This window comes from Pseudopipra pipra, chromosome 5, assembly GCF_036250125.1.
Source record: "Pseudopipra pipra isolate bDixPip1 chromosome 5, bDixPip1.hap1, whole genome shotgun sequence".
Classification (NCBI taxonomy): domain Eukaryota; kingdom Metazoa; phylum Chordata; class Aves; order Passeriformes; family Pipridae; genus Pseudopipra; species Pseudopipra pipra.
The window spans coordinates 27,349,815-27,372,675 of NC_087553.1; the positions used below are offsets into that span (position 1 = coordinate 27,349,815).

The window sequence follows — 22,861 nt, forward strand, 5'->3', positions numbered from 1 at the left end:
GTGGTGGGGAAGCCTGCTTTCCTTTAAGTCCACTAGGAACAAGGATATGCATAGAGCTGAGTAGAAATTGTATATCTCTGTGTTCCTCATTGTGTATCCCACTTCCCCTGACACTGCTTAGTACATGCTTTCAAGAAAATGTGGACAAACTGCCTGAAAAATACAAGAGATTCATTTTTATTTGACTCCACTATTCTTGTACAGCAGTGATTGGGAATCTCACAAAGAGCTGGTGGTTTTTCTTCCTAGTTTAGAACATACATTTGCACATAGAAAGCAGGAGCCAGGAACTCCTACCTCTCCAACACTCAAATATTGCTATTCTGCCTATTGACAGTCTCTTGCCTCTACGCAAGTACCTCTAAACTGAGTGCCACTTGTGTCAGGAGACAGAAAACGTCACATTGTGGAGAAATGATGTCTCAGGTCACCATGTCATCCACCACAATACCTCATGCACGCAAGGTAGTGCGTTTTGCCTCCTCTGAATTGCCTCTCCTGATGCACATAGCCTAGTGTGCGGCTTGTGCTGGTCTCAGTTTCTCAGTTCCTGGCACCCACCCACGTTCCCGAAGCCTGGACTTTCTCCCCAGTAACTGGCAGAGCTGGCAGAGCTGTTGAGTGCTAGCAGTTTCATCGCCATCTAATGGCTTTTGAGCACAAAAGCGAAGAGGAGTCAGAGCAGATGATTAAAGTGAGACCAGTGGGGGAGGGGGGAAAAAAGGACTCCATAATGGAAGGGTTGTGCAGCCTATTTAGGCTTTTATCCCTTTTGTACTCTTACCCATTTCTTTATTTTCATAGGCATAATCTAGTTATTAATAAATTACTATTGCTAATATTGAATATTAACAAACATGTATGAATTTGAACATGCTTTTAGTTTGGGAGAAGCTGGTACTAAAAAAGGAACCTATACACAATCTGACTAGATTGTATCTATCAGTCTATCATGGATATAAAAAAAATTATAAAATTTATAAATTGCATCTATAATGAAGATTTTAATATTTTCATTATTTGGTTCAAGATTGGGGTTTCACAACAAAAAAAAAGTACAGAAAAGAAAGGTCTTACAATACGTACATTTTTATTAAGTCTTAAATTACCTTTTTTTTCCTAAAATCAAAAGAAAGCAATCCACAGCAAATCAGAGCAAGAGACTACAAATCATGTTCTTCCTTCCATCTCTTGTTTTAAAATCTGAAAAATAAGGACATTTGGTAGCATATTGTGAAATGCAGAATCTGAGCATACTCTTGGCAGTCTCACATTGGGTACTGGGTAAAGCATTTGAAAATAACCTCAGTGCATTAATAGGTCTGCAATCCTACAGGCACTTGTACATTTGTATGATTCCATTTCAGTCAACAAAACAGCAGCTTTGCAAAGAAGTTTTTACCTGTGGGTTTGCAGGAGCAGAGCATTACCAAGCATAAGAGGTTATTCACAGCCAGGCACACCTGGAACGTGGCAGCTGGTTTCTCTCAGCTGTGGGGCCAGGTTGTGTGTGTGTGCCTGTAGGCCCAGGCTTCTCTTACCTGCCAATCTACCGGGATTAGAGTTTATTTAAAGATCTCTGGCTGGCTCCTTAGGCAGGGATGGGACAGGAAATAGCAGCTAAATATGCTTCAGCTAGTCCTTATAAGTAGTTCAGTGAACAGGGAATCCAGTCTATCAGATTTAGCACTAATCCACACTAAGAGTTTAGCAACCACAGCTGTCCTGATGAAGCCTCCAGATTCTGGCATGGATTGCCTTGTTGAAATTGTTTTCTCCCATCATGTTGTATATGATAAATGTATATATATGTATATGTATATAGAAACATAGAGAAAAATCAGACCTCCTCACCACCACTGCTCCAGCAGTGAGTATTATTGTCACTAGTATGAATTACAGTTCAAGGTTATCTACAATGCATTCCAGAAAATAGTGAAGGAAAGGTACAAAGTATTTGAAACATTGCCATCCAGAAACACCTATAAGCCAGTTTCCTATTAATATATTTCATTGCCAGTTCCCAGAATTGTCACATCTCTTGCTCTGCTGCCACTAATAAGAAAAAAAAGCCAGCAGTAGTTCATTTGCGATAATGAATCAGAAAGCTTACTTCAGGCATAGCTGCTGTCACAGGAGAAGAGAGAACTCTGACTTCATTCACTGAGCTTGTTGTCTCACCAAAGAAGTCACTTCATGTATGGCACGCTGGTACTTTTCTGAGGCTGCTTTAAACTCAGCCAGGTGCTTCTCGTAGCTTCTCACAGCTGTCAGAAGCTCATTCCTCTCCACGGCTCCCAGGATGGCATGGAGGATCATTTCAATGCCAAGGCCAATAATGGTAATGCTAATTCCACCAAGAACAGATGCCCCAATCTGTGCAAGGAGACCGATGAGCTTGCTCACAGTGAAAGTTAAAAGATTGGAGCCAAGAAGTTTGATGGCTACCATCCCAGCTGTTGAAGTTGCTTCTCCAAGAATAATGGAAAAAACTTTCTGAGCTATTGCAATTTTCTCCAATTCAGGCTCTTTGATGTCATATAGCTTCTGGTACAGCACTGGCTCGAGCTTTTCCTTCATGTCACTATCAATCTTCTGTACCTGATGCTGAATCTCACTCATCACTTGAATGATTATGTCACAGTTTTCCTTGACAGTACTGCTCTCTCTCATTTGAATGTGGGAAATGGTACAGCCCAGGTGTTCATTCAGCACTCCAACCAGCTCATTTGTTGCACGGAAATTTGTGGACATGCACTCAAGCAATTTCTGATGCAAATGGATCAATTCTTGCTTTCTCTTGGGATTGTCTGGGTAAAGAAGGTCGCTCAATGCCATTCTTCAGAAAAAGGCTACTTCAAGAGAGAAAAGAAATCTTTTACTCTGTTCAACACCCATAACTGTAAGCAGTGAAATGTGCTTTGTCTCTGCCTCACTGGTTCTTTTTATGCTCAGCAGGTCAAATCCCAAGGCATATCTTACAAATCTTTATTCTTGGTTTGGATCTTTAGACATATAATTGGAAAAGGACCTTTTAAGACACTGGGTATACTCAGAGCAGCAAAAATAGCTAACAAATATGTAATTAGCATAAACTGTAAATAGAACATGGTTCACTGAAAACTGAAGATTGAAACTGAAATTGGAACCTTGGAAACTGAAGATGATAGAAGCTGAACTAGTTCACTGAAAAAATGGAACAATCTCATCTAATCAGCAAAATCTAAAATAAGATGGGGAAATTAAAGGCTTGATTTAGGCACACTTCTGTATCAGCCTATTTTTTCAGTTTAGAGGCATCTGATTTTTCAGCAACTGTGATGACTGGTGGAGTGGACATGGTCTGTATCACCATAAGAGTGTTTTATGCCAGTGTAGCTTTTTTCGTCTAACATTCAAGAGAAAATGTTACTATATATGCACTCTTTGCTTCTACTAATAAACCTACCCTTGGGAATTCATACAGAATAGTAAAATTATCTATAATAAACCTATCCTAACCTATGTCACCTTACACACATTTCCCACTGTATTTCCTTCCCTGACATTTAGCCTGTTCCCTCATTGTTTATTCACCTCCCTAATGTTGTAATTGATTTCCCATTGTTTTTTCACTCTGAATATCAAACCGCTGCAGACAGCCCTGTGACGTTCAGCACACTGTGTAAGCACCATGAGGTGCACCTACACCAGGTTGTCTCTGATGGCAGACTGCCTTGGAGCAGCTTGCCTTGCTTGCACAGCCTCACTCCCTACATTCCCAGGGTGTCCCATGCAGAGCCAATGTCTGCAGATGTTCACCAAGCTCCTAGGACATGACTGAGCAGAATCTGGCCCTCCCTTATCACTGTACAGACCAGAGCACAAAATTTAACTCCCCTTGTGTCTAATCTTTATGGTCACCATTCTTCTCTGAGCTGTTGCTGGTTTCCCAACAAAAGGGCATATTTCATATATATTTCCTCTTAACCTGCGTGTCAATACACAGAGTCCAAAGAGACTGAGTTCCCAGTGATCATGGAGTTACTCCTCATCACTAAGATTCCATAAACAACACAGTGCCGCTTCCCTTTGACCCCATCACCAGCTGCAAAGTGAAAATGCTTTAGCATGGTTTTGACTTAAATGCAAAAATCTTAGCAACAGGGGCAAACTATGAATGAGGAGGATGACTCATTTCTTTGTCAGTACTTTTTATGTTCTCAGCCCTTTATTGCAAATCTGTGCCACTTTTGTGGCAAGTGCTTTGCATTTTTCCAAGATAAACCTCTTCTTGCTGTTGGTGCCTGCATATCACAGTTAGAACTACAAATAGTTATGTGTAGGGGACTACCTAGATTTTTCTTCTTAAAAAGATGCCTTTGTGCCATATTGGTCCTTTGTAATTCTTGCACTATCTGTTAACTGCAAATCATCTGACACTGACCCAGCTGTATTTTACTAAACACACCCTCCCCCACAAGGTCACAATTGAAAACCAGAATGATTTCAACAGTCCCTTGCCAACTTTTAATCTCAGTATTGAAATATAAGCCAGTCCGAAGAGATTTTTTTTCCACAGTATTTTGCACAGTACTGTGCATTTCTGCCAGCCACTTACCTTGTAGCTCTGTCAAGAGATTAAACTCTTTAACACATCTTTTTCTTCAAGCTGTAGGGAGCAAAGTACATATACTGTAAAGGTTTGTGATTTTCAGGAAAAATAAAGCCATGTCAATGCAAGCTATGATTTCATATCACTCCTGCCTCAGGGATATCACTGACTTACTCTCTGACTCAGTGTGATATTAGAACCTTTCTACTCCAGTAGTGTTTTATTGTAAGGTAATTTTCTTTACTTACTTGTAGAAACTGAGAAGATAAAATGTTTCAGAAGGAATAGCACTTCAACAAACATTTTACATTCTAGACAGGTGTGGAGGAGACTTTTAGCTTCTATTATTTACACATGATTATTTCAGGTTCTTATAGCTGCTCTAGATTTTATGTCTCTTAATGCTAAGATTACTTCTTAGTCTTCACTTTTGCTAGTTTTTACATTTTCTTTCTAGAGTTAGGCAGGCCACACATATTTCTGACAATTTCTCTGGCTCCAGGGAGATTTTCTGCAGAAACTTTTCTAATTAAACATTTAGAGTGCCTACCTGATTTTGTCTGAATGCTCCTGGTGAAATGTGTATGGGACAGTAACTTCAGCCTCTTTCCCCTGTGTTCGTCTGGTGTTTTCCAGCAGCATGTGATGAGTTAGGGATCCGGAGGCTGGGCTTCAGCTCCATCCTGTTGCCTGCCTGCTTGTCATTAATTCTATTGTGTGATGTTTACCCAGATTCATCTATTTTTCTTCCTCCTTTCCCCTTCCTTCCAATTTTAACAGAATTCAGTTTACTTAAAGCTAGTTCCTAATTGTTAGGTCCTCCAGAGACCTTCTGTTCCTGGAGGGAATAGGTACAGCACAAATCCCTCCTAACAGAGGTACCCTCACAAGTACCTACAGAAATGGCTGAAAGGGGATGGTGTTACTTTCTGTTCTCAAAACACAAAAGGTTTAGGACAGCACTTTTTGTTGAAATAGGTACAGGATTAAGTTTTTCACTGGGATTTATAAATTTCTATTGTTTAGAAATATAAACATTCACGTTTGCAACTATGTCTTGAAATAATGAGTTTTTACAATGACTGTTTTCTTATATCTGTGAATTACGGAAGAAAAGTTGAACAGTCCCACAAAAACAGAAAAATAGATACCACAGACAGTGAAAACAGGCTTTGTCTGTCCCAGCAAGACAAGGCTGTACTTCTGTCTTCAACCAAACAAAACATCTTTCATGTTCTGATCCTTAGAAAGGTGGACCTGCAGCCCACAGGAGTCTGGTCAGGAATACTGCTTCCCCTCTAGAGAATAGCTGAGTTCTCAGATGAAAGCATAAGATCAAGCATGTAATGAATACTCTATGATGCTAACTTGATTTCATCTGAAAGCTGAGCTGCTGTATTCAACCCAGATGAATACAGAGTGCCAAACTCTCTTGTCAGAACTGTAAGCATGAGAAGATGAGCTGAGAGAGAACATTAAATGATTTAACCACTACAATTCTGGAATCGTCAATTAATTGTGACTCCTATTTTTTTAACTGAGAATGCCATGTAGTCCTGAATATCTTCTGATATTGGACTGAATTGAATTGAATTGATCTGGCTGGCAACTGCCTCTGTGTCCGATTCTATAGGCTGGAAACTGATTTCATGTCTTCAGTGTTTGCAATGGATGCAAATTCTTCTCTTCCAGAGCCTCTATCACTTGGAACATGACAGAAAATAATTTGAAAAATATGCAAGCAGTTTCGTTTCTGCTTTACTTTGAGTCTTTAGGGAAAATTATTAGCTATTGTTTCAGGCCTATTAAGTTTGAGCAAAAGACTTTATTTGGAGTGTCTGTCACCCTTTTTTACTGCAATTTGCCAGGTCTCTGATGCCACGAGAATGGAAGAAGTGGTGCAGAGACCCACATCCAGCTCTGAACAGCAGTGGAGGCTAAAATCAATTTTGCTATTTCACAAAATATCAGACTACTTTTGCCATGGGAAAGAAATGCAGGAAAAGGCAGAGGGTTGAACTGAGCTCTGAGAAAAAAGTCTTTGAAAGTATACAGTGGGATGGGAAGTTGCAGCTGCTAAGACACATCTATCTGCACATCTAACCACAGCAATATCTGTGCCAGCTGCAACCAGTCTGGCTTTAAAGAAGTCTGGCACAAGCAAAAACGACAGCATGCTATCCCAGGACTGTATCTGCAGTTGGCCTTGGGAGAATTTTTAGGTGCAAGCAGAAGGGCATAACTTCTTAGCAGTCTAAATGGCATCAAGATGGGACCCCAAGCAAGGAGAATGTTTTGTGCTTCCACCTATCAAGGGATGCTTGCATCATCTAGTCGCTGTATGAACCGACTGATAAGGGTCACTTTGTTTGTAGCCTGACAAAATATTGAATTACTCAGTCTTCAATTGCTTTGTCTCTTGAATGTAATGTCATGCATTTGATTTTGCTGTGTTTATTCCCCCCTCCCAAGAATATGAGTTTAATTCTGTGTACACCCACCAGTATATACAAACTGAAGGATTATAGTTCTAAGGATGATGTAAAGTAGATTGTTGTCTAGGACTCACACAAATTTACCAATAAACACCAAAACACAAGCATAATTCATCTACAGCACTTCTCTTACTTTAAAGATTGCATGCTGAAGGGCAAAGTCATAAGTCAGAAGAGTAATGACACTTGCAGCTGTTTACATCACATTTTGCTGGCCTGCTTGGTAAGACTCCTGAAAAGGCTGTCAAAGAGGGTTTTTTTTTGTTTTCTTCTAACTAATGTCTTGGAGAAGAATGCATCAGGTGGGTTGTTAATTTGTACAATTGGTTTCAGAAATGAAGTCAAAAATATATCCACTTTTATTCCCCTGTAACTCCACTGTATTAACATCTTCTGTATTACTTCTGTTTGCTTTTCAGAGTCAGATCCTACTCCAGAAATGTTAACCCACCTTGGCTTTAAGAGTTATAAAAAAAGGCTGTTCAGGGTCTGCCAGAATCTGCATGGCAATGTACGTCTATGTTGCTTCAACCAACACAATATTCTCACTCTTCAATGCGCAAGTTCGCACCAACTTCCCCATCATGTCAGTGAAAGAACACTTCAGCATTAAAGAAAAGCTGCAGCTCTTGGTCAATGCTTTGAAAGAGATGCAAGTCACCATGGAAACAGATGACAAAGATGTACAGGAAAGCATCGGCCGCACTTTGTGGCTAAGATTCCTGGTCCCATCACCTCCCTGCAGGACAAGACTGCTGCAGTAAAGGAACTTTCTAAGATTTACAAGGGGGCACTAGGAAACATCACCAGTGCACCTATTGCAGTGATGTTGAAATATGACAATTTCTTTGAAGCAGTAGAGTCTGCTATTCAAGAGTTACTGAGTTCACCTGTCTTATCGCTTCGAGTATCAGAACTTCTCATGGTTCTATAGAACTTCTCTGCCAATATTGTGAAAATGCTGCAACAAAATGAGAACACCAAATACCACAGAAGGCAGCTCCTCCTCGAGCTGAACATCGCAACACCTCAGACTTGGCTCTCTACCCTCCTCTTCACTTTGTGTTTTCCTTCAGCCTATCCCTCAAGAGCACAGATCCATAAAAAAAAGCCTGAAAACAGCAGCTGACTACTCAGAGAAAGCTTTCAGGGTGCTGAAGCCACCTTGTGAAGGATTCCAAGCCTTTGTTAAAATGGTTGAGGCCTGCATCCCAGTGATTGCCCTTTAATCTGGTAAAACCTGATGACATCCAAATTCCTTAAGTGTCTACATTTCTAATGCTAACATTTCTCTTGTACCTAAATTCTGTATTCCTTGCTGCAAGATTTCCAAGGAAATGGGAGCACCAAGCTTATATGGAGCTGCTTCAAGAGTCAAGCAATTCATATAGGTGTTTTTGGCAGTTCTTACTTTTGACTAACCAGCTGACCAGCAGCTTGTGCAGTCCTGTTCTATTCAGATCTGTTTTGGATAACAGCAATAAGTTGTTGCTTACTGTTTCAGACAGGGAAGTGAATACTGAACTCCAGCTTCCTGCCAAGACCGTCAGTGCCTAAAAGCTCGGGTTATTTGTGAAATGTGTCAGTGAGTTTCAGCTCAATTGATGACTCCACTGCAAAGTTAAACCACCATGACTGGTCTTAGATCAGTAAGATAACCCCACTGACCATAGCCTCAGCCCAGGGCTAGCGTCAGTAGGGTTGAAGGACCAGGGGTGAAGAAGCGAGGCATGCTGGAAAGGGGAATTGCAGGCAAAAAATGTTCCTTATCATTTCCACACTGTTATTTTTTGAAGATAGGAGAACTCCATAGCTCTAAGCCTTGAGTGTTTAAGGCTCCAGAAGTGCCAAATGAATGCATAAAAGTGAGAAGAGTCTATAGCTAAATCAGAAGTTCCATTTTCAATTTATGGTGTTGATTCAACCTCCAGCATTAGATATTACTCAGAACAGGACAGTAGAAAAGCAGGTAAACAAATCTCAGTCATATTCAACACCCGTGAAGACAGCAGTAAGGCTCCACAGACTATCCTTCATTTCAGCATGAAATGACCAGCATGCATTTATTGGCCACTAGAGAACACAGGACCTGTCTGATTTTTTCAAAAGTAATTTTAAAGTCAAACAAGATGTAGACAAGTCTTGTGATTCTCTGCTGGTAAGTTCATGTCTCAGCACAGCTTCATGCTTCTGTCCCCTGTGTGTGAGATGCAGACAGTCAGCCTGAGATGAGAGCTGTGGTATTGGTGCATGGCATCATGCAGCTGGGAAAAACTGCTGTGCCACAGATTTTACTGTCTCCTGGGACCCTGCACTCAAAGGAGATATGCAAGGCTGCACAGTTACCCACTTGACTTTACCACTGTGGTGCCTTTCACAACTCATAGACAGACACTTTCTCACTAAAAATAAAGGTACTAAATAAAGGGTCCAAAATCCCTGTGTGTCTTTCCTGAATGCCTAAGGGAAAAGCTACCTACAGTGAAGGGTATCCCAGACTTAGTCTTCAGAAGGGCCATAGATAACCTTCCTCCTACCTGAATGGGTCCAGGGAATGTCTGTTTTGATGAACCAGACTGAATGTTCCTGTCTTAGCTGGAGAGTTGCAGCTGAAAGCAAAGGGAAGTTTGAACCTTCTGTAGCAACAGGAACTCCAGAGACTGAATGTCTGTGAACTCTTCTTGGTTGCTATTCATGGGATGCAGCCAGAGAACCAAAGACTGTGGGCCAAGCATATAGAAACTGCAACCACACCAGGAAGAATGGCAGAGGCAAGGGCAGCAGAACCACTGTTCTTACATCTTGAAGCTGAAAAAAAATCAAGACAGAAGTATTTAGGACTCTTTTCACTTCCTAAATCTTGCTGCATTTGCTAACACAACCTTTGCCCAGAAAAGCCATTTTCTCAACTATATCTACTACTTTGGCTTGGTTCCAGGAACAAACTCTTATTCCTGAATGATTGTTTCAAGTTCAAAGATTGCACTGACACATTACTCTCCAAAGAGATAAAAGCAAGAGTCCAGTATTGGTGGTGGACTTACAGAAAGATGGAGATGTGGAACAGGCCCAATGAGGTCTTCCAGCACAGACTTATCCCTATAGCCAGGAAACTCAGTGTGTTCCTTGCCAAAGGATACCTTTTCTCCCTTCTGTCTCAGGAGAGAGATCACAGTTAAGGCACCAATAGTTTGTTTACACTAACCTCAGCTTGACAGAGATAAGTAGTAGCTTCACAAAGTGGTAGTGGACTAGAGTAGTCCTGATGCTGGAAGTGTAGCAGCCTTGCAAACCACCAGCATAAATATCTGGGTTCAAACTGCCAGCAAATCTCGCCTGCCTTTGCAATAAGAACACTGGGGACCCAAATGCGTGAGTCCTACAACATCCTTGCAAAGGCACCTGGGACAAATGGAGGCTGCAAAGAACCCTGAGACCTGATGTGTATCAGGTGGCTTCATCTTTAGTGACCTGTGGAGTTCTCCCAGGTTTCACAGCAAATGGGTAAAATCTGGGCCATATGGCTCTTGTAGGTGAATATAGCAGGCAAGCTACAGATTTGCCCTTGAGTGTGACCCTGTGTAGGTGCAACCGGTGAGGGCTGCTTGGGGTAGTGGAGACCAGACTGTCCTGTGCCCCCACCGCGTAGGAGAGGCTGTATACAATACCTTCCACCAGCTGGCAGTGGTACTTGCTGTAGTTCCCCACAGAATGAAGATGCAGCCGGTTACCATCCTGTGTCTGAATGAAGTTTTTGACAAGAAATATCTCATAAGGGGGAATGAGGACTTCCTTCTCAGATGTGTAGTAAGAAAAGCCTTGCATAGCTGCTCCCAGGCAAGTAGTCACTGTAAACAAAGTTTCATTCCCAAACTTCTGGGCTTCACTCCTGAGGCGGGAGGCGGAAGTGAAACGGCCAAATCGCACCCTGCTGCCTACCGTGGCCTCGATATATAAGTCTTTTACACCCCTGTGCACCTGGTAGCACTTATGTTTCCCCATGCTTTCCTTGCTGCTCTGCCATTCCTTCATTATCTGGATAGCAGTTGTTAGGTAAAAGTGAAAATATTTGAAACTGAAATTGTGTCTGTAGTGCTCTGGAGAGATTCCTGCTGTAGATGTAGCCGAGTTCAGCTGAGAGTGCAGGGAAGAGTTCATGGTGTAAGCCATGAGGACTATACCATGGCTGTCATGCATCTCCCTCAGGAGACCTACAGGGCTCTTTAACAAAGCCTCCTGAGCCTTCTTCCAGAGGCTCAAATAGTCCTTGTTAGCAGCTATTTCCTTTTGAAAATAGTCTCCTTGCTCCAGTTCTTCCATCATTTCCTCTCTGCACCCCAGATACTGGTCATCAAAAGAATTCAGAGCCATATCCATCAGGATGGGGGACATAGCCTGCAACATAAAGCCAAATTAAGATTAGCATCAGAAGTATGAACTTCTCGTGTATCTCTATAAATGCTAGCCAAGTTTTTCTCTACCCTTTTCTCGCTGCTTTGTCATTATTGGCAGAGCAAGCAAGGCAGGTAGGCAACTTAGGCAAAGACCTTTCTGAGCAACCTCAGGCCTATACATCACCTCAGTCAGATGCCAGTTAGGATACCAGAGTTCTTATTTGATGTGGATCAGTCACATAAAAAACTTCAGGAGAGCTAGCTCTTCAGAGGGTGATGGTATAAAGCCTGTAGGACAGACCCATGGTCCATTTATAGCAATATTCTGCCCAGGATTATTAAGTGGTTTTGAAGAGGGAAAGAATAAGCAAATCGATGTGCTAGGGCAGTGTAACCTGAACACTCAGAGGTGAATTTCTTCTTCCTGTCCTTCCAAATCTCTTGGACATGTTTTGGCTCCAGGGAATAATGTAAAGGACAATATAGTAGCAGTGTGACAAAACTTTTGTTCATCCAGTTTGTCTCAGTGAGACCAGCTGGACTTGTCATGTAAATAAATATTAACCATGAGTAAGGATTCATACAACTGGGTCCTATAACAGGAAAATAACCTCTAATATATTCTGCCTATGAAACAACCAGCTAATTATGTGTATCTAGCATTTCTAATTAATAAAAACCTTGTGTAATAAGATCTAAGAAATTGTGTGAGTTATGCTTTTTGATCACCTAGTAGACTAGTCAAGTGCTGTAGTCAGTTGATAGTTGAATTCTACAAGTAGCTAGATATTCACTTTAATCTCAAATATTCATCCTAGACATGTTACCAAACCGACACCTTTCTTAGCCTCTGAAGTTATACTGGCCCATAAACTATGCAGGGATTCAATTTATTTCTCATTGAATATCATAATTGTTTTGAGGGAAAGCTAAAAGGCCATCAAAATACACAGAACAATATTTTTACCATCCCATCCAACAACACACTGTTTTTGTCAGAGCCTCAGCTGAGACAGGTGGAAAAAGGAGAGGAGACGATGAAGTCTACTCATAAAAATACTGCAGGAAACCATCTGGCTCTAAAACAAGAGGAAATTTCCAACCAAGCAGTTAAAAGAATTAGGACAGGTAAGAAATGGAACAGAAGAACTGAAAGCAGAAAAGTTAAAAATTAACTAAAAGCTCCTTAAAGAAACTGTTTCAAATGGGAAAAAATTTAAAAACTTATTTCAGTGAGGTAAGCAGTTTCACCATTTCAAATAAAGAACGTTTACCCTTTTTACCAATATTTGTGAGGAGATCAGCAACAGGAGGCTGCCCAGCAGCACTGGCTTCCTAGAGTCCACCCAAGGCACTGGAAAGAACATTTTGTTCAAGAAGAGGTCATTTACATCTGTTTCTTTCCCTTTTTTCCTGAACTGGAAAATTCTGCAGTTTGTAATTTGCACTCAGGTTTTGGTGACAGTTCTTCAACCAAAGATCATTCACCAGATTCTTACAGCAATTCAGAAGTCATTAATCATCCAAGCAGACAATTTACTGGTAGAAATGTGCCCACAATCCATAAGGAAAGGTCTGTTGCACCAACTCCAGCTGATGTGAGTGTCCGTCACCTTAATAGCTCTTTTAATTCCAAGGTATCCAGTGTTCTTGTTCTTGCAAAAAGGAAGAAAATCATGGCTTGGAGAAGTCTAAGGCAGTTGTCCCCTGAGGAGTGATGTGTCAGGATGAGTACTCCCTGGTCAAGAGCTTAAAAAGCCCTTTTAAAGAAGTTGGCTCTCATAAAGCCAACACAGAAATGCAGAGTAGGTTGGGATCCCATCTGGAAGCAGAGATAACCTAACTGTCCTTCTCTTCCTTATCACCCCCTGGTTTCTAATCATGTGTTGCCAATCCTACCCTTACACCACTGGAGAGCTGCACCTTGTTGGACTGTTTACATTGGGTACATGCAAAATGAGTGTGCAAATTCAGATTCTGTACTGACTCAAACCCCTCTCTAGCAGCTGATTTCCAGACCCCTTCCAAATAACAGCAGAGTTATTCCCTTTCAAAGCCCCATGGCCTCTGATAACTAGTCTTTGTGGAAAAACAGGCAAGAGCTGTCAGGGCCTTGGTGGACCTCCAGTCATAGTGTGATTTCCTGAGATGAGATGTTTGTGCAGATGCTTAGATTATGTGGATAGAGAGCATTTGCCAAATATTGCTGAAATAGGGTGAGAGGTGACATAAAGGTCTCACACTGGGCTGCTTCCAAAGCAGCTGATGCTGCTGACAGTATCTGTCGCCACTGGGGACATAAAATGATGGCATGAAGAATGATACAAAGTGATAGATGAAGACTACCTACTTCTCCTTTTCGGAATTTCTCTGTTATTTTGGGCTGTATTTCAGAAAGTGGTTGTTTGACGGCTAAAAGTGAGTTCACAGAAGGGTTTGTGAATTAACTGAGGCATCTCCTCTTCTGTTTATGTAGAGATAAGACAGAGCTAAACTGAGATGTGTTCCTGTGGGAGCTTGGCAATCATGATAAAAAGCCCCGCTTAGATGTCAATGCAGCTGCATATAATCCAGTTGCAGATTAAGTCCCAGGTTTTCCCTTCTGATCTCTTAGTGTATGTTTAGTGTGAAGGGAATCAGGAAGAAAGGCCACTGAATTCGCATTTTCAAATGCTTCAGAAGAAACGGTGTACTATTAAATACAATAAATACAATGGCCATAAGATGGCAGCAGAAGATTTGTAGCAGAACTTAGACTTGGAGCTGCATTAACCAAGCAAAAATCGAATTCCTCCATTTCAGCAGTAAATTTGTAATGTGATCTGTGCACTCGGATCCCCAAAAGTCATGACTTCAGCCCACGTAGGGATCTGGTGACACAGAGTAGATGACATAATGGAGGCCTCCCAGTACAAGTTGCTTGAAAAAAATATTTACTGAAAGGGAGAGAAAAAATATAAAACTAACAGAATGATCCGAACATAGACAGGAAACTTTTTGTGCTAACAAAACCATACAACAACAACAAAATCCTTATTTTATTATTACACCAGACATTAGGATTTCACTATTCTCTCTAGTATTTTTCCAAGCAAAAATTTCACTTCTTCCAATAAGCGCTCCGTTCATTTTTACTAGATGGTGTTCAGAGAAGAGTTTTGCTGTGAGCAGTGAAGCCCCATCAGTTTATGCCAATAGAGGAACCAGTCACATGTCACAGGTGTTTGACCAAGACATGCAGAGATATTTATTAAATGTCTTCTCCTTGGCCAAGATCAGCATAACTGGTACAAGTCATAGCAGCTTGCCAAACAAGATGCTCACACTCCTTCTGGCAGCCATCTCTGGGGACTTATCCTGTGTCCTTACTTCAGGCCTAGGTCTTTCAGGAAAACACTGAACTGGGTAGATGGTGAATCAGGAAAAGCCTGGCCCTCCTTTCCCTCAGCATCACAGAGTGCTGGAACTACAACCTGAATTTCGATATAGTCACTTCTGATTCACACTGGGACATGGGAGGGGAAGAGGAAGACTCATGCACCGGGTTCCTGCTCCTCAGGGTTCACAGAAGCAGGCTGTACCTTCCAGGCACCTCTTTAACCACAGGTAAAGGTTGTACAGAGGAACAGAGAGAAGCAGCACACCAACCTGCTTTACATAGGCAGCGTTTATTGCAATCTGCAGCTGAGGATGGTTTCACCAGCTTACATGTAGCCAGAGACTTGATCTCTGTCAGCCTCCTGAGGATCAGCAGTCCTCGTCCTTGGAGGTGTGATCTGCCATCTACCTCTCAGGGAAGGAAAGCTGACAGAGCATATTAAGGAAACTGTGCAGAAAGTGCTAAGGTATAATATTAATACCAGAGAACAGAATGAAGTAGTGCAGAGGGAAGACAATATGTATATAAATACACGCATACATTATATATATATATTTAGATACAAGTTGTCTCGAATAAATGAAATGCTGACCAACTTCAATCCATTCTTGAATCAATTGTCTTTTTGTTTATTTCATAACCTTTTCTTTTTTTTAGCTGCTTAGACACTTCTAGTTTCAAGCATAAATGCTATAGCATTAGAGACAAACAGGTTGTTTTTTTGTTCTGCTTGGGTACGTTCAGTTTCACCAGAAACTGGTTAAAAAAACCCACAAACAACAAGAGATTTCCAAGTTGCTTTTTACGGACAGTCACCGAATTCAGTGTACAAATGGAAGAGCTCATCTAAAAGGAGGAAACACTCCTAAACACTCCTTTTGGGATTTCTTTGTTGTTGCTATATGGGCAAATTTTGTGACAGAATAACCAGAAGAATGTACCAGAACCTGATTTCTGTCTATGCGTTAGTATTTGCGCACTTCTGTCTTTACAAAGTGATCCTACTGTGACGCATACTTAGTGTGATTATACTATGTGAAAATACTGAACTTTCCAGTAATTCTAACAGGAGGCAGCTGTTCTTCCTTCCTCCCAGTGAGCATCCCAGGATCAGATCCATCACATTTACGCACATTGTGTAACAACATCATAATTGTGGCATTCTTCTATAAACCCCCTGCATTTTTCAGAAAAGTACAAGAGGTCTAGTTTTGTTTCTAAGGCATGCAATAGTTTTCTTGAGACTAATCACCAGTTTTTTTCACCTATTGTGTCCTGGGGATTCAGATGGAAGGAGGTAAGACAGAGTCTTCTGGTGAAGCTCAAAATACCACAGGAGATGCCTAAAGAGAGACTTTTTTTGATGAAAGGAAGAAAGCTAATGTAAGCTCAACAAGTAGGATAATTACTGCCTGGCATTCCAGCTGGTTAAGGAGACAATGGAAGTAGATGCCAGTTTAGATATTTCCCTTCCCTCCTTCCACCCACAACCTTCTTTCTCTTGTGGGGCTCAGAGTGTTCCAAGCCAAACAAATGAAGAGACCTTCCAATCCTTAGTATCTCCCAAAGAAACGGTTGTAGGCCAAGGAAAATCCTATTTGGTCTGAGAGATAGTCACAGGGGGGATAGTTTTCACAGCGCTCATGCATCTGCTCCATTGGATTTTTATAATACTCGAAGTACCTGGAGTAGACAAAGACAGAGATACCATTCTGCAGATTCAGTCAATGCAGTTGGAAATGGTTCACACACCTGACACTGACATGAAAGGAGCGATTCTCCAGGGTACCCCAACAAGGGATTGCTCATGCTGAGTTAAATATCTACGTACATACAAACAGGCTACTTAATCAATGCTGGGGGAAAAAAAAGAGATTGAACCCAGCTTAAAGCAATTGCTCTGCAAGTTTTATCAGCAAAGGAGACCACAGAAGCAGTTAGGGTTTGAGGGGTTTCTTTGCCTTCATTCCCATTCCCCAACTACCCAGGAATATTTTTTGTTGTTAGTATTATTTATTTTTATTACATATTTATTTTTTGTTTCCTGATTGCGTTTATTTTTGTTCAGTTTCTACTTACTTTCCCACTAGCTATTATTGTCTTTTAGCTTAATCACTTTTCTCTCATCATCCTCACTTCTGTTGTAGACAACAACACTAGCCCCATGCAGCTAATTTTTATTTTTTTTTTTTGCCAGTTAAGCATGCCCAAATCTTTTAGTCTCAGCTCTGGATGCCCTTCTTAGCTCCTCTTCTAGATTTGATTAATCTTTCCTGAAGACTGTACACAACATCACAGAAGTCCCACCACTCCCTCATGAATTTTTACTTTATTTCTGTATTAGAAATACCCCATTGCATGTTGTCGAATTTATATTTCTGGATCAACCTTATCTCATCATCAAATAACACACCAGGATGTCTGCCTACCTCTGTCCTTCCTGATTAATGCTTAGAGCAGAAGCTACTTTTACAATGCCCCACCTGTAAGGGGGTTGTCAGCACAGACAGTACAGTTGCTGTTACTGAATTTCATCTCGATTTTAATCACTGCAGGTTTCACCATCAGCCCGTTCCTCTGCTACAATACTGTGATCCTTCCCTCTACAGATGGGGCCTCCCAATCCTCTATTGTCTAAAACCAGCATTACCCTTCCAGTCCAAAGATGGATTGAATAAAAAATCCTTTTTCCAAAGGCCCACATGGGAGAGTAGCTTAACAAACCCTTCCAGGAAATATTGCATTACCTCAAATTTTTCAAATAGCTAGTATTTCTCCAAATCTTTATGTCTGGGATTTCTGCAAAAGTAGATGTATGATCTACAGCTTCAGAAAGAACAGCCACTCCAATCTAGCCTTATTCCTGCAACAGAGCTGTGCTTCCTTTGTAGGAAGCCAGAGGCAATGACCAAGCTTCTGTGATTCTCATTTTCCTGGAAATTGGTTCTGATGACCCTGTAGGTTAGAGCAGCTTCTAACTTGTATCCTTCTGTCCCCATGGATAGCCCAGACAGCTAGCACAGTCTTTCTCCCTGGGAGGAATACTGGAGTCCAGCTATGAGCTCTCTAAAGGATATTAATGAAAAAAGAACCATTTATCCATCACTGAGTGTCTCCTACAGCCTTTTTCCTGCAAAGCGTGGAGGTAATAACATAGATGTACTACGAAATAATACCTTGTACTGTCCTATTGCCTTCCCGCCCCCTCTTCAGAACAGGGACAGAGTCCAGCACTCAGCCTGACTCCTGAGTCATTACCATTCATAGAGGCTGGATCTCTTCTGCCTCTTCACAAAGGCATTGGCAACTTCTTTTTTAATCTTGATGCCTACCAAGAGAGAACACTGCAGGTTAGAGATACAGGGCCATGGTCTATGAAACACAAAGACCAGTCTAACCTCTAAAAATGGAAAGTCTGCTCTCTTCACAAGCAGATGACTGCTACAAACCATTCTAATGGCCTGTTCATCTCTCCCCACCCCACTATCTGCTCAAAGCCCAACAGCTGGGCTCTCTCCTCGCTGCAGCCTTCACATCTCCGTGGGGCAAGGGCTTTTTCTGTCATAAACTCCATTCCCTTATCATACAGCATGATCTGAATCCACAGCAAATGTGCAGAAGGCATAAAATATGAATAAGGAGAAAAGAGAATGGCACCCTCTCTCCCTGGCCTGCTTAACTTCAGCGTCTTGGCTTTCTTTCTATGTTGTGATTCAACTGAGAGTAATATGGGATACCAACAACCAGACCTTAAAATGCTTCCAATAAGCCATGAGCAACAGACAGAAACACCAATGCTCACATGTACAGAGTTCCACGAAAGGTAAAGAGTACAAAATAGTGACAGTAAACATCACACAGGGAGAAATACACCCAGGGAGAAATACACAAGATCCCAGTGTTCAGGACCCGGAGAACATGAGAGGCTTTTCAGCCATGACAGCATTTGCCCCTGCTCTACACTAACACACCATTACTTTTTGCTTGTTGGCTCCCTTGATTCGTGGTTGTGCAAACACTATGGTGCTGTGAAGCACCCCACAAACACTAGGTTGAGGCACTTCATTCCCCATCCCCATTCAGGGTCATCACAGCACAGCCTCGCTCCATGGGATCATCCCACACCAGCAGAGGTGTGCACAAATGGTGGCACAGCAGCAACACAGGCAGCTGCACACCAATACTCATTTCAGCATGGAAACTGGAATGTCAATCATTGCTGTCACTGGGGAGAAGAAGAATCTAAGACCTCTGCCTGCGGGGAGATGGGGAAGTTTGTTCCTTCCCTTGTCCCCATTAAGTGTTTGTTTCTCTCTGGAGGTGAGAGGTATGCCCTCTCTTGTGAGCTGAGGTTTAGTTTGGATCAAAATACTGACTACACAGAAACTGCCAGTTAATGAGCTGTCAGAAACCACCACCTTTCCCTGAACACTCTCTACACTTCTTTTTTTCTCTTTCCCAATCTGTGTTTGTATTGGCTCACTGGAAAAATACCAGCTTTCATGCTCCTCAGCAGCAGTGTTATCCTTTAAAATGTGAGAAAGGAGAGTCAGGGGAGAATGAAAGGGATTTTCCATACAGATTTCTGCCAGGATCAGCTTGCTGCAGAAACTGTGAACCTCTCAAGGTGTGCAAATCCCCATGTCCCAGGTGACGGACGAGAGGAACTGCAAATCCCTCATGTTGTGGGATTTGGCAGGGATGTCACAGCCCATTGCCATGGGCAGGTTCTGCTCTCTCAACAATCTGGGGACACAGCAATCACTCTGGATAGAGGTCTGTCTATAAAGCCAGCTCAGAGCAGGGTAACAGGCCATGCTGCTCCAACAACACAACCCAGTTTCACAGAGGGTAGATGCATCCAGCTGCTAACAAGCTGCAGAACTCATGTGCTGCCAGGGGATTGCTCAGGGGTTGTGGAGATGCAGGCTATGACACTAGCACACCCGGAGCAATGCTGGCCTGTAGGGACACTGACCTCTCTTATGTCACCTGCTCATGTGTGAAAGGCAGCCCCCCTGTTTGCTGCACCTCAGGGACTGCAGCACTCAGGGAGCAAAAAGAGAACAGCTAGAGGGACTCAGCATGGTTCTTGTTCAGCCCTCAAACCTGTCAAAGGGGAAAAAGGAGGCAGATGCAGTAGAATAGAGCTGAGCACCAGTCACAATGATATACTCACTGTCAGCGCTGAGAGATCCTGAAGGCTCTTTGGGATCTGGAAGACAGACAGACAGAAAAGAGTCTGCTTGGGCTGATTTAGACTATCCTCCTTTGCTGTACTCTGTAACTGAATCCTACCACCGTCTAGCTGGGCCCAGCTCCCCCCACTTACCTAGAAGGTCTGTTTCTCCTAAAAGGGTTTTATTAACACTCACCATTTATTAACACCCACCATAATGGTAAAATTAATCCATTATGTCTGGATTTGTTTAATTTCAACTTCCTCTGAGACAGGTGAAATGACACAACAGATGTATAATCACTGTGGAAGGAGCAGGAAGACCTTCCTCCTTCACCCTTCCCGCCCTTGCTAAGAGTAGGGACAACTAGAACTAGGGGACCATTTGAACAAACCCCAAATTTGGACAGAACACAAATATAGCTTAGTGTCTCCTCTATCTTTGGAAAGATACATTTCTTCTGGGGGGAAATCACAAGCCATTGACAGAGAAGAGAAATAGATCAAAAAATTAGCAACAACTCTGTCCTCACAGCTTTCTGGCACGAGGCTGAGGTACCTGGCTCACCAACGCTCTCAAGAGCAATTTATACACAATATTTCTGTGTTCAGTCCTGAACTTAATCCCTGATGCCCCTGCAAACATCTAAGAAAAGCATCCTCTAAGAGCTCCTAAACTGGGGTCTCACACACTGCCCTATTTCACAATTTTTTTTCTTCCACTATTTCACCATATCTTTTTTCAACAGTGTCAGTTCCACCCAAGTTACCAGGTATTTGGCACAAGTGTATTTATGGGCAGAAAGAGGACTCTAGAGACCAAAAAAAAAAAAAAAAACCCAAACAACGAAAAGCACAAAAAAACCAACCAAAAAAAACACGCTAAAAAAGCGCCAAAAACAAAACAAAAAATTTGTGTGAAAAGTGTTACGTATGGTTCTATTTTTAAGCAATGTATGCACTCCTTTGATTTAAAATAAAATAAAATTAGGAGTTACTCCTAGGCCATTAAGCATTCTGGAATATAATAATGACTAAAAAAAAGGCAGATATATACTCGAGTGAAAAAATAAGAAAGAGACTGACAGAAGAAAAACTCTGACTAAAAAAATATATTTGCCAGAATTGAATCATGACATATCAATGCCAAGGACTGAACAGAATTTAAATCTGAATGAGATAATACAGGAAAACACAGACCTCTCTCCTGATCAGCTTCATTTTTTGATGAAAATGAAAGCACCCATTTTTCAGATCTTTCCTCTCTTCCCTCTCTCTTCATCAGTTATAGAGCTGCCACTACATTACTATCTTTTCATCATGCAGTCACCATCACTAAATCACCTTCAAATGAGATGTGCTCATTTCAATGGGACAACTCCCTGTTTTTTAAACAGGAGTAGGAAGGTGTATTTCCCTCCAATTCTCCGCATCCCACATTTACCTGCAGGAGGAAGCTTGACTTGGTGCCTACCTCTGTGATCCTACAGCACTCCAGGACTGGCAAGGCACAAAATCCCTCTCCCTATGGCTGACACAAATCTGCCTGCAGTTCAACCGTCTTACTCAAAAGTGAGCATCCAGCATACCTTTGCCACTTCACCCAAATGATAAACTTGTTTAATTCTTAAAAATATTAAAATGTTCAAGTTTTCTGCTGCAATTCAATAAGCAACTGAGCTGGGGGGCAAATGGGTGTTGACCAGTGGAAGAAAGTGTCTGGCAAAAGATGGGTCTCTGTTCTCAAGCCCTCTCTCATTCCTGACTCTGTCTCTCTAGCAGAGATCTGAAGTTGTGCAATGACTGGTGGTACCTCTCCTCCCTCCCAAAGCTGTCCGTCTCTCCCAGACTAAAGGGAGGCTGGTGGCAAGTTGCAGGGTTGAGCAGTGATCTAAAGAGCCTTCCTGGGAAGATGTCCCCTTACCTTTCTCGCAACAACAGAGTGCTGCCAGGGCCAGAGTCACAATCAGCAGTGCCAGCAGACTCCTCATGTCTTCTTTGGCTGTGCTAGTCTCCCTAACCTCAGAGTTTTCCTGGAGGTTACTGAAGTTCTCCGTGGCTTGCTTTTGGGCAGCAGTTTATATCCTGTGATTGCTTGGAAAGTTCAGAGATCTGGCTTGTGTTCCTGTGTCTGCACTCCAAAACAAAGCCCGTCCTTTGGGCCAGGGGATACTGGATCCTGGCAGTCATTTTGACATCCATCTCAGTACTCGGGGCATTTCCAGAAGATTTTATCAGAGGTTTTGAATGGGACTGTTGAAGAAAAACAACTGGATAAAAAAAAGTCATCTTTCTTATAAACTTCAAAGTCACTCAATTGTGTTGGAAAGGCAGGAGAGATACTAGGCACACCCGGTGGTGACCCTTCTCCCCACCCCACCTTGACTCATTCCCCTGAAGGTAAAGAAACCTGTAAAACAGTTTGCATAGGGTAAACACATTAGATTCTCAGACAGTTTCACAATTTCACCAAACCACTTTGGAGAGATGAGATTTTTATATTGCTGAGAACTTTGGAAGCTAGTTTGAGGGAGGGTCTTTTTTTTTCTTCCTGGAAATCTTCCTAGTTTCAAAGCTTTATTTTGGCTTTTCTTGTCTAAAAAATCAAATAAACGTTTAGACTCTAAAAGTGTTTTATTCTTCAGGATTTGAGTGGTTAAAGTTGCTTGGTACATCAAGAGCCTTGCATGGGCTCTTGTACAGCCTATCTATCAATGTCTGCACACTCCCAAACCCACTATGCAAGTTCCCAAAGCCACGTCCCACAAACAGCACAGGAATCATAATCTTCCTCCACTTTCTATCCAGTCCTCCTCAGAC

The 22,861-nt window shown here is 41.9% G+C and overlaps 3 protein-coding genes across 6 annotated transcripts; all 3 read right to left on the reverse strand.

Moving 5' to 3' along the window:
* Positions 1–1,097: 1,097 nt before the first annotated feature.
* Positions 1,098–9,783, reverse strand: SMCO3 (single-pass membrane protein with coiled-coil domains 3). 4 transcript variants are annotated; one of them, XM_064655252.1, is made up of 3 exons: positions 9,627–9,783; positions 4,601–4,651; positions 1,098–2,852 (listed from the first exon to the last, which is right to left on the reverse strand). In XM_064655252.1, exon 3 carries the CDS (start codon positions 2,836–2,838, stop codon positions 2,161–2,163), a length of 678 nt encoding a protein of 225 aa, XP_064511322.1. In that variant the 5' UTR covers positions 2,839–2,852; positions 4,601–4,651; positions 9,627–9,783; the 3' UTR covers positions 1,098–2,160. The 4 variants fall into 4 exon arrangements, with proteins under 4 accessions (XP_064511322.1, XP_064511321.1, XP_064511320.1 ...); XM_064655251.1 differs by having other exon boundaries at positions 1,098–2,855; XM_064655250.1 differs by having other exon boundaries at positions 5,145–9,783.
* A 294-nt stretch (positions 9,784–10,077) lies between these two features.
* Positions 10,078–13,433, reverse strand: ART4 (ADP-ribosyltransferase 4 (inactive) (Dombrock blood group)). Its single transcript, XM_064655248.1, is given in 3 exon segments — positions 10,078–10,721; positions 10,723–11,484; positions 12,767–13,433. Coding segments are annotated over 3 exon segments (927 nt in total). The 5' UTR covers positions 12,851–13,433; the 3' UTR covers positions 10,078–10,640.
* A 1,699-nt stretch (positions 13,434–15,132) lies between these two features.
* LOC135414455 (osteocalcin-like) lies at positions 15,133–22,143 on the reverse strand. Its single transcript, XM_064655254.1, has 4 exons — positions 21,966–22,143; positions 20,042–20,077; positions 18,121–18,190; positions 15,133–16,545 (listed from the first exon to the last, which is right to left on the reverse strand). Exons 1-4 carry the CDS (start codon positions 22,030–22,032, stop codon positions 16,416–16,418), a joined length of 303 nt encoding a protein of 100 aa, XP_064511324.1. The 5' UTR covers positions 22,033–22,143; the 3' UTR covers positions 15,133–16,415.
* Between the last annotated feature and the right edge of the window lie 718 nt (positions 22,144–22,861).

Coding starts and splice junctions, on each gene's coding strand:
- SMCO3 (XM_064655252.1), bottom strand. CDS start 2,838: ATGGCATTGAGCGACCTTCTTTACCCAGACAATCCCAAGAGAAAGCAA.
- LOC135414455 (XM_064655254.1), bottom strand. CDS start 22,032: ATGAGGAGTCTGCTGGCACTGCTGATTGTGACTCTGGCCCTGGCAGCA. Junction 20,078..21,965: donor ACTCTGTTGTTGCGAGAAAG/GTAAGGGGACAT, acceptor TCTGTCTTCCAG/ATCCCAAAGAGCCTTCAGGA. Junction 18,191..20,041: donor AGGATCTCTCAGCGCTGACA/GTGAGTATATCA, acceptor CTCTCTTGGTAG/GCATCAAGATTAAAAAAGAA.